Source organism: Lolium perenne, chromosome 4 (assembly GCF_019359855.2).
Source record: "Lolium perenne isolate Kyuss_39 chromosome 4, Kyuss_2.0, whole genome shotgun sequence".
NCBI classification, from domain to species: Eukaryota; Viridiplantae; Streptophyta; class Magnoliopsida; order Poales; family Poaceae; genus Lolium; species Lolium perenne.
Window position 1 is genome coordinate 53,840,219 of NC_067247.2, and position 11,659 is coordinate 53,851,877.

At 44.0% G+C, this 11,659-nt stretch overlaps 2 protein-coding genes and 1 non-coding gene across 3 annotated transcripts; 1 reads left to right on the forward strand and 2 right to left on the reverse strand.

The window, feature by feature from the left end:
• Positions 1–308: 308 nt before the first annotated feature.
• On the forward strand, positions 309–381 carry TRNAR-ACG (transfer RNA arginine (anticodon ACG)). Its single transcript has one exon. It is a non-coding gene; the product is annotated as a tRNA-Arg (tRNA).
• Positions 382–3,027: 2,646 nt separating this feature from the next.
• LOC127292563 (uncharacterized) lies at positions 3,028–4,020 on the reverse strand. The gene has a single exon (XM_051321984.1). It carries the CDS (start codon positions 3,967–3,969, stop codon positions 3,268–3,270), a length of 702 nt encoding a protein of 233 aa, XP_051177944.1. The 5' UTR covers positions 3,970–4,020; the 3' UTR covers positions 3,028–3,267.
• A 5,923-nt stretch (positions 4,021–9,943) lies between these two features.
• On the reverse strand, positions 9,944–11,013 carry LOC139830842 (uncharacterized). Its single transcript, XM_071819643.1, has one exon. It carries the CDS (start codon positions 10,933–10,935, stop codon positions 10,273–10,275), a length of 663 nt encoding a protein of 220 aa, XP_071675744.1. The 5' UTR covers positions 10,936–11,013; the 3' UTR covers positions 9,944–10,272.
• Positions 11,014–11,659: the final 646 nt, after the last annotated feature.

The window sequence follows — 11,659 nt, forward strand, 5'->3', positions numbered from 1 at the left end:
TGACACAGATGGCTGGGGACTGAGGCATTCTCCCTCCAAAGATCCGCGTTGCCTCATCTGGGATGGGGTTGAGTCATTCTCCATTCCTCTGCTGAAACAACTGCATATGCAGGAGCCCGCATAAGTCCGATTAATTTTGGCTGGCCTTCAGCGGTGTCCTGCTTAACTATCGCGGGCTGTTGCGATGCTTAAGCGGGCCCCCGCGTTTAATCTCACTTACACCCTGAGCTGTGATGGAGGGAGCAAACACCCAGTTACTGCACAAACTAGCTTAACTAATACTGCGTTAATTGTAAGTTCACAACAATGACTCCGTGGCCCAATGGATAAGGCGCTGGTCTACGAAACCAGAGATTCTGGGTTCGATCCCCAGCGGAGTCGTTTTTCTGTTGTTTCATCTCTTCCTTCAGCAAGTGATTATCTTTTTAGTCCAATTCCCTCACAAAATATATTCTGTTTGACAAAAACAAGCAAGCAAGTCAACCATAGACATTTCATTTCAGATTGACAAGGAAAATGTCCCTGCTGTTTATCCAATCCAGGAAGCCGATCTGAAAGCAATGGGAGCTAGGTAGCTCGCCTCTTCCTGATTGTTCTATTCTGACGTTTTCCCTTTTTTGTTCCTTTCCGTCTGTTGTTTTTTCATTCGAGCGGGAAAATGTTTGTGCAGCCATTTGTTTTTTCCGTGTGTTATCTTGATCCAGGTGGGGTTTGCACCAATGGCAGCTCAGGGGCAGATTTCATGGCAGCACATTCTCATCCACGGGGAACTGGAGGTTGGATTTGGATCGACTCGGCCGACGTCGTGTGGCGGCTCTTAGTTTTTTGTTTGGTTGGAATTTGCTGAATTAGGCTTTCCACATCTGCTTACAGTTTAGCACACTGCAGTGCACACTACCGTAACCCGATGCCGTTCGCTCCGTGGGACTAAAATTCAAACGTTTTGCTTAGAAGAAAGTCCACTTCTAGCCCACTTCTTGAATTTTCGGAATAGTTCACTTTTCATCTATATTGGTTGACTTGAAAAAATTGCTAATATGAAAAAAAGAAACATGCAAGCAACGGAACTGGTTTTGAACCCCAAGACCAAACCAGTTAAAATGTCAAACCCAACATCTTAAATGCAAAAAGTAGAAACTTTTGCATTCCTGAGCCAGTGTCTCCCTCGATTTTTCTCATTGCCAATTTTCTTGAAGCGTCGCGTCATGGAGGTCCGCTTGTTTTTCCTACCATCATCATCATCCTGCCTCTCTTTTCTTGCACTGTTGCTTTGAGTTTTTCTTGCACCATTGTCTTGAGTTTTACTTGCAAACCGTGGCAAATATTTATCTGGCTCAACCGGGTCCGGGATAAGGACTAAAGATGAATGATTTTGAGAGTTCGAGGTTCATTTTGAACCAAACTGAAGTTCTAGGACAAAAAGTGAAGTTTCACTAAAATTTAAGGACTAAAAGTGGACTTTCTTCTTTTGCTTAATATAATTTGCCGAAATCAACAAGCAGCACACTAATGTCTTAGTAGTGATGAAGAACGATGTCAGCTCTAGCCCTACAACAACGGAATCACGCGTGCACTGGATCGAGCGAGAGCGAGAGAAAGAAGAATAGAGAGACGGTGTTTTTGTGCAGTTTCAACTTGCCGCTTTTCTCCGTTTTCTTTCCTTTTATTCAACGATGAACAAAGCATGTCGTGATGATCGCCACGATCAGGGCCGAGCCGGCAAAATTCGGGGCCCTGTGCGAAACTCAAAATAGGGTCCCTATCTTATAAAAAATTAAACTATTTAACAAATATAATGTATATGTCTTAATATCTTATACGACAATTGGATATATATTCAGAGTAATATCTATTCAACTTCAGGTTGCATAATGTTTATTTGAAAAATCATCATTCTTTTAGGGTTCTTTAAAGTAAAATCTTTAATGATATCCTCGTAATGTCCAACACATCACTCTCAAGTGATGTTGTCGTTAAATCATTGGGTCTTCAATGATGTCATCTTAATCAATATCATCTTCCTCTACCTCAATATTATTTTCTATCTCTGCCTAGCCATCTACACCATCATTTTAAGGAATAAAATCCAGTGCGAAGTGTAGCACGACCAAGTGACTAATTGTTGGAAGAGACTTTATTTTTTTTATAATAAACTTTTCCATAGCCTCTTTTTGCGATTGAGTTAGAGCACCAGAATCGCGCCCCATTTCTCTTGCGCTTTTTGGCACCGGAATCGCGCCCCATTGGTTCTAAAACACTGCATACAAGAATTAAAATAATAAATTAAAAGATCATCCATATATCACAACGTTGTTGATCAGCGATCATTATAGAATGCGGAAAATGAGAAAATTTGAATTACCTCGTCTAGTCGTCGGACATATGTACGGCTTAGGCTGTTCGTCGGTGTGGTCGCGGCGTCGCTGGGTCAAGGAGACGTCGCTCGCTCGTCGCTGGCTTCATAGATGAATCACTACCTAGATGGATCGATCAAAACAGGTGAGGGCTGAGGAGGCGAACAGGCGAACCTCCGTGTCGCTCCGTGAGGCGAGGTCGCGAGGACGGTTCGATTGCTGGTATTTATGTGGCTGCGCGACTGTGCGTCCAGGCTCCAGCTAGCGTTCCAACTTTCAATACGGCAAGGCCCAGGTAAGTTTCCTTCTTATTCATATTTTTTCTGTATATAAATGTATAGGCGTATAGAGAAATCTAGGCCCCCTAAAATCTTGGGGCCCTGTGCAGCTCGCACCTATGGCACATGTGGCCGCCCGGGCCTGGCCACGATCCCTACCCAAGCATGCCATCCCACGTTTCGGATCGAGCCCGCGGCGTTCCTAGAGACTCGGGCGTGATCGCACACAACGCCTCTCCATCTCTGAAAACGATAAGTGTAAACCTGACGAAACTGAACATGTTCGACACCTAACAGCTAACGCTAGAGCTTAACTGAATTTATTCAACAGATGATATGTATATGCTATAAGGAGCAGAGAAATTCTTCGTTTAATATAATTTGCCGAAAATCAATAAGCAGCACAGTAATGTCTTATCAGTGCTGAAGAACGATGATATGTATATGCCACAAGCAACAGAGAAATACTCAGGTTAACAATACATTACACGACGTACAAAAAGAATCACACGGCAAGCTGAGACACATCGTATGTAGGGAACACGTTGCGGAAACGAATACTCTGTAGCAACTAGCAACCGAGTGATCTGGCCAAGTACGGACACGGCGAACGCACCGCCGCAAGGTGAACGCGCCTACGCTGAAGGGGGCGGCGCCAGGAACGGCATGGGCACGTTCACGTTGGGGATGAAGGGCATCGGCGGCAGCGTCACCTTGGGCACGACGATGGAGGGCATCGGCGGCAGCGTCACCGTCGGCACGACGATGTTGGGCATAGGCGGCAGCGTCACCTTGGGCACGACGATGGCGGGCATCGGCGCCGTCGTCACCGTGGGCACGACGATGGCGGGCATAGGAGGTAGCGCCAGCTTCGGCACGACGACGGTAGGCACAGGCGGCAATGTCACCTGCGGCACGGTTGGCACGGTGACGGCAGGCACGGCTGGCATGGGCGGCATTGTCGCCTGTGGCACGGTTGGCACGGTGACCGCGGGCACGGCTGGCACAGGCGGCAGCGTTGCCCGTGGTACGGTGACCGCCGGCACGGCTGGCATGGGCGGCAATGTCACCTGCGGCACGGTTGGCACGGTCACCGCTGGCACGGCGGGCACAGGCGGCAGTGTGGCCTGCGGCACGGCCGGCGCGTTCACCGCCGGCACGGCCGGCATCGGTGGCAGTGTAGGCAAAGTCGGCACGGCCGGCAGAGCAGGGACAGAGGCAGCAGGAGCAGCCGCCGGGGTGGTATCCGCCAAGATGCGTGCGCCGTGGCACGTGTTGCCGGCGAGGAGCATCGTGCACGCCATGATCATGGCCAACAAGCTCGCATTCGAAGCCATTGATCGCACGTGTTGCCGGCGAGATGGTTTAGGGTCGTATCTTGGTAGCGATTGCAAGAATGCTTGTTGGATGCAAAAACATGGGTCAATGACAGTCGATATATAGCCCCAACCGAGTGAGTAGATATGTTGCTGGCCAGACTATGTATGTTGAACAAAAAGGGAAAATGTTTATATGATCCACCTAGGGATGAGATTAGCTGCGCCGACCGGAAAATGGCTCGAATTTTCTGGCGTTTAGGTGAGGAGCGGGTGCTGCTGCTCTTCTGTTCTCTTCCTTTCCAACTGCTGCTGCGAGGTGTACACGCTTTTGCTGCCTGAGACACATCTTCTGCCAGTTTTACTTATTATGAATCAGAGAGCATTTTTTATAAAGCTATAAAATGATTTGCCGTTATGTAAGTAGGTTATTTACATAGAACATTCATTCTTTGTAGGAAGCAAAATGCTAAACAAACTCTTATTTCCGATGTAAAGCAGGGCCATGGTGCCGATCATATAAAAAGAAGTAAAGTATTAATGTACATAAACATAAATGTTCACATGCATTTGAACAAATACAAATACATGTTAGAATGATCTTTGGTGTTTTCTAAATAACGTTAAGAGATGTTCATGTATCCTAAAATAGATGTTCAAGCATATACAAACAGTGTTTGTACATGATAAAAATCACACATATGAAAAAAAAGGTGTACTTCCAAATAATATGCATGTATTTGCTAAAATGTAAAATGAGAAAACAAAAAATAAAAATGCAAAAATACAAAGGAGGGAAAAGATAAAGGAAAAAATGGAATGTGCAAAAATCAAAAGAAACTGATATAAAACCAAAAAGGGAAAATCTACTAATAGCCCTCCTCTTCAAACAAACGGATGAACTGAACACAAAATGGATCCGAACAAAGCGATCTACTGCCAAGATGGCACATGGCACTGCATACATATACTTGATGTTTTGGTAAAAAAAACATGGTAGGGTGGCTTAATTGATTGACTCTGCAAGAATGTTGGTCACTCACTGGGACAAATACATTACCAGACAAAGATTTCATCTAGATATACCGGACCTCCTGGCGCATGTTCATGTACCAAATTATTACATACTCTTGGAGAGTATGAAAATGAAGCTGAAATTAATTTTAAACATATTAAAGCTTGTTTGTCGTGGTAGACAATTCATTTAGGCATAGGATCAAGTTCTTGTCCCTGTAAAGCCCTGAGGAGATTTTGTGCATCAGACTCTACTTCCAGGTTCCCATCTGCCAGCTAGCAGCATCGTATGATGTCCCATGGCATGCTTGTGCTTCCGCAAGATCAGCGCTCACGCATGGGCAAGATACCCTATGCCCTGACCATACCTTCCTTTTCCTGATTGGAAAACCCAATCCACCCGTGCCTGTCATCTCCGAGTAACCACCATTAGTGTTTATTTTGATCACATCTCCCATCGGTGGTATCTTATTTGCTTCCTCACTACTAAGCCTTCTTTGTAGGTATGAACATAAAAAGTGGGGGTGGAGCATGTGCCCCCCCCCCCCCCCCCCCGAAAAGTTGTATTGTGCCATTGTTTGCTCCACTAGTTTGAAATTTGTAATGGCCACAATAAAACAACGAGAAACAAAATTGTTGGTTTCCTTTTCTGATTCCCATAAAGAGAATAATTTTGCTTTATCATTAGCACAATGTAAGATTTTTTTTATTGCAAGAGGAAGTTTTGGTTATTATTAAAGTATGAATTTGAACAATCTGTAAGATTAGTTGTCCAAAATTGCATATAATGCAAGAAGTATGTCACTAAGAACACAAACAATTCCAGTCTCAATGCCTACACATTCAATAGTTGCCGACCCATGACTTGCGTACTTTATAGAGCATTAATGTTACCCAAGTGGTTCAATCTTAGTAATGTCTTACTCAAAAGTAGGTTGCATCTAGTGGTGGGGCTTTATAAAAAGCAGAGCAGGGGCGAAATTGAACGTTTTTGGAAATTTTCAACTATGCACCCAATTTTTGCTGCAATTTCAAGTTCTACATATCTATAAGATATGATTTTTAAACATTAAATGCACTTAATTTCTTGATTTATGCAGGAATAGACCTAGCAAGTAAGCAAGGATTTTTTTTGCCAAGAACCACACCATGGCCAGTAGTGATTTCTTGATGCACATAGGAATTGGCATAGCAAGATACTAGTTCTATTTGTAGCATAAATGGGTCCATCAACCGATGGCCATCAAGGAAAAGCATCAAGAATCAGTCCATGGCCCAAAGCCAAGGAGAAAAAAGTATTGCCATCATCGATATGGTAATGGCCAAGATTTGGGCACTGTGCCCAGTAGGACGAATCATGTCAGCAATCATCAATGAGAAGAGGTGGGGAGTAAATGTGGGATGAACCCATGCCTATTTCTCCTCGCTTCGTTGTGCTTGATTTCACGTCGCTAATTGCACCATGAATGAAACAAAAGACCGTCGATGAGGGACATGCCTATAAAAATATGTGCATTGCTTTTGGAGGTGGGGGGGGGGGGGGGGTAGCCCAGTTTCGCCTCCACGGTGCTCCACCAGTGGTTGCATCTCTTAATTGATGGCGATAGTCATTAAACTTGGGCATATACCATGCTTTCCATTGCAAAAGTTGGCAACACGCACTCGTTTAGTAAATTATATATAATAGTACATTACTATCACATTATATATCATAGTATATATGACTAACACATATGCATAATGTCAAAAATGTATTCTAATTAAACATGTTAATATCTAAATTGGCAAATAAAAAGAACATATGTAGTGTTAATTCAAAGCAGCCAAATACATTATTCAATCCCCTTTCTTCATCAGCTTGCGGGAAATTTCAAAGAAAATGGTGGTGATTAAATTTTAAGCAAAATATTATAAATGTATTTGCTTGTGAAAGGATAACCTTTGATTTTATTTAAAGAAGAAAAATATATATGTTGTAATGTAGCACTCTATTACACTAATAAATGTGGTTTTATTATCCTCATAGTCCTAAATGCCAACAACCACACACACACACGTAATGCACGTTTACACAACATGCATTGCATGATATATATACTCACACATGTAGAAACACTTTCAGGTACATGCTTAGAGATAATTAATTTCTCGCATAAACCACTCATAAGAAGAAAGATCATGGCCTAACTCACGAGTCGTAAGTCTGTTATAACCATGAAGTAGAGTTGAGCATCTGATTGATTATGACATATTTTTCTAATTAAATGTAAATATTCAAGTATGAAACTTCAATGGTGAGCCCGCCGAGCCGCTGGATAATACATGGATTATCGTTATGGATGGTGTTAAAACAGGGACGGAGCTGCCTTATTGGCATTGAGGTCAGATGGCCCCAATGAAATCTATCAAATCGCTCACTAATTAGTACAAAGTGACATTTATTTATAGAAGATTACCCCAGTGAAATTAAGAGATCACAGAGCTGACCCCTTTGGCAATTTTTTCTAGCTTTGTCCCTGTGTTAAAATGTAACTCTTGATGTCAAGAAACTATTTCCAGTTTCTTTTATTGTACTTGTAATACAACTTAACTACTATAAAATGGTATATCAGACAAGCTATAAAATACCTAGGCATATAAATAACATATGCATAAGTGTTCGAACTTATAAACCCTGTAAAGTTATAAGCTCTAGGCTAATATTTTTGATGAGATGAAGATAATTCGATTTGTTGGTGAAGTTTGGGCTTGACGATCCGAGAACACGTGCGAAGCTCTAGGCCAATCTCCGAGAGTTACTGATCTTACATGTGCATAATCAGTTTGACCAGCGAGGATCTTAATACCTACCTGAAATCGAGAACAATTAAAACTAATATTGAAATCAAGATATGGCAAATGTATGATGAAATCTTTATTGAAACGTAAAATTCTAAATAGTCAATCTTAATCTGAACGTGCCTAGAAAAAATACACGAGAGTTACAATAATGACTAACTTTTAATCTGAACAAACGACAGCCCACACCCATTTGGATCGCCGACTTCCTTGCAAGTAAATAGGTCCAATCAGGACCTGAAGTGCAACGAAGTTGATATAGTTGTGTATGTATATTGGTCTCACCAATCTTAGCGCTCCTTGGTGTTGGATGCGAGGCTTTCGTAGACAACTTGACAGGTACAAGGTGCAATCCCCAGCCGTCCGGGTTCCTATCGCATGTATATCTCCTCTTGCTCCAGTCATTGCTTAGTTCTCTCGTGCATGACTATGAATCCAACTTGACTATTAGGCTATACATGATACTGATAACAACACCATCGTCCACGGCATATGCACTCATGTGTATAAACACGCGCATGCATGCATAACCATGTACAAATTTTCACTCGTGGCTTGTACATGTCTTCGTTATATCTGCATACAATTAAAATAGGTGTTGTATCTTTGTCTTTGTTTATAAAATAATACATAATAGTATCATTAGTTGAAATCACCTGATAAATATGTTTGTGCATAGTAACACATTGGTCGTATCTTAGGTACTTATATCCGCATCATAGAATGGCGTGTACACAGTCTCCTAAAGTTGTCTACACCACAATCCTACAATTAACATGTTCAGATCAAGTTACAGTGCCAATCAACCACCATGGTTGCAGGAGTAAAGGGCACAATATCAACGCCAGATCCTGCACGTCATCATCGATGTAGGGACACTTGTCCCACATATGGCGGTAGCTCTCAAAATCAATGTATGATGATTTAAGGGAGAGTGACATGTCAATGCTTTGCTGTAGGCTAACTGAATGCCTATGATCATGAACAGTAAGCGCAATATGCTGAATTCCAATTGCTAGTTTTTCTAGATAAACAACACATAAGTTTTCCATTATTTATACCATTTTATAATAAGCTCATGAATTAAGTTATTTATGGAACCATACACATTTGCATTATAATGAAGGTGCCTTTATAATTAGTAGTGGAGAACTTATTTTGCAAAAACTAATGATAATAAGTTGTATTTGATCTTTAGCTTTACTATTCCAAGCGGAAAATAAATAAAATAAGATATACCCATACCCACATGTTACACTAACGAACACACACATTGTCAATTGGTTGAACCCCCCTAAACACAACACACCACAAATCGCAGGCACATAACAATTAATCATAATATGTACAACTATTGTTACCCTTTTCCTCGACCATTGACTAAATAGTTGAAGGTGTGGGAACTCGATTCCGCACCAGGAAGTTACCCCAACTCGTCCCACTAATAGACGACCTCCCCCCTTCTCCCCGGGGCATCATTTTTGGAGCAGATGTTGGCTAGAGGGGCTTTGAGGTGGAGCGGCGTGGTTCTTACCATGTCGGCGATGAGAGTCTCGGTGGTGTGGCGATGTGGAGTCTCGAGGGAGAACGTGCGCTGGGGTGCGTGCGCAGGGAGGAGGCGTTGTTTGATGCCATGGTGGTGTCATAGTCAGGATCGGTGAAGTTTACGCGGACCTAACCTATGAAGATTGCTCGGTGGTTCTATGACGGTAACGACATCTATAGGGTATACATAGGTGCTTGCTAAGAGTTTGCTTAACTGTATGAGCGCTCTCGTTTCGCCTAGAGAACGTCTCAAGATATATCATATGTTTCCTGTTCCTAGCTGATGGAGGGATTTTGTTGTTTTCCGTGCATAAGGCCTTGTTGATATGATCCTCACCCATTGTTGGGTATGTAGTGTGTTGTGTGGAGGCTCTAAGTTTTTAGATGTATGTTCTTTATCCGTCTTTTATTGAAAAATTAATAAACATTTCTTTTTGATGCAGAGACCGGTGGTCTTATCCGCCATTTCGGAAAAAAAAAAACCGACGGACACATTGTTTCTACACCTAATACAAGTGGGGTGGATAAACATAATATGATGAAAATATAACATATAAATATATAGAAATACTGCATACTTACAATAATTGCAGTAAATACGTCAACGTGTTCTCCCACAAAATAATCGTCAACGTGAAAAGAGAATGTGAAGACCTGAGACTTGACGTGTACTCCAACGTGCAGTAATGCTACACGTACGGGGAGGTTCTACAAAAATTTGCTTACGGGCTCACAAGGTAGCACAATGAGACGGGTGAAGACAGAAGTCCACCCCGCTTTTCAAGGAAACAACTCAATTTTAGCCAACCGGTGGTCAAAACGCGAACAAATACTCTGCGGTGGCAGCCTGGCAGCCACTGCGCTAGCCAGTGCGACATGAAGAGCCAAGCCACAGGAAGACGCGCCACAGTGCTTATGGGGAGGCGCCTATGCTGAAGGGGGCGGTGCCAGGAACGGCATCGGCACGTTCACGTTGGGGATGAAAGGCATCGGCGGCAGCGTCACCTTGGGCAAGACGATGGAGGGCATCGGCGGCAGCGTAACCTTGGGCACAACAATGGCGGGCATCGGCACCATCGTGGTCGTGGGCACGACGAGGGCGGGCATAGGCGGCAGCGCGAACTTCGGCACGACGATGGTAGGCACTGGCGGCAGTGTCACCTGCGGAACAGTTGGGACGGTGACGGCAGGCACGGCTGGCATGGGCGGCAATGTCACCTGCGGCACGGTGGGTACGGTGACGGCGGGCACGGATGGCATGGGCGGCAGTGTCGCCTGCGGCACGGTCACCGCGGGCATGGCCGGCACTGGCGGCAGTGTCGCCTGCGGCACGGTTGGCACGGTCACCGTGGGTACGGCAGGCATAGGCGGCAGTATTGCCTGCGGCATGGTTGGCACGGTGACCGCGGGCACGGCCGGCACCGGTGGCAGAGTCGGCAAAGTCGGCGCGGCCGGCAGAGAAGGAACAGAAGCAGCAGGAGCAGCCGCCGGGGTGGTGGTATCCGCCAAGTTTCGTGCGCCATGGCACGTGTGGCCGGCGAGGAGCGTGCATGCCATGATCATGGCCAACAAGCTCGCATTGGAAGCCATTGCTCGGTACCGCAGCTAGCAAGTTTCTTGGAGATCGTTTACTGTCGTGTCTGGCTACTTGTGTGACTGCAAGGCTGCTTGGATGCTGAAACATGGGTCAATCACAGGCATTATATATCCCGGACAAACATGATTAGATTGGTTGTTGGGCGACTCTACATGGAGGCCAACACAGCTTTCTCACCTGTCTGCAGATCAACAAGCTGCGGCGACCGGAAAATGGACGCACCTGCATGGCTCGAATTTCATGCGGGTAGGTGGTGGTAGCGCTGCTTTGCTGTTCCCTCCTTCCCAAGTGCTGCTTCAAGGTGACAACGTTTCTGCAGCCTGCAAAGCCTCTTTTGACCGTGGATTGCTATTTTCGCTGCTGTAAAGATAAATGTAACGCATCTATGTTAATATTTTCTATGTTTAATTAGTTTATACAACACGCTCCTAAATCAATATCAATAGATTTACCATAAAGTATATTTTCTTAATGTTATAGATGTAGATTTTTTTTTCTCTAAATATTTGACCAAAGTTAGTACAGTTTAACTTTTATCTAATCTTTCGACGCCTTATATTATGGGACGGAGGAAGTAACAAATAACCCCTTTACCATTTAGTATGTAAATCAAGCAAGGTAGTACGTGTTAGCTTAAGAGACCAATTCATTTTCTAGTCCACCCACAGAAGACACTCAAACTTAGTTCATTTGCTTTCGAGTCGCTCTCGAGCTGCT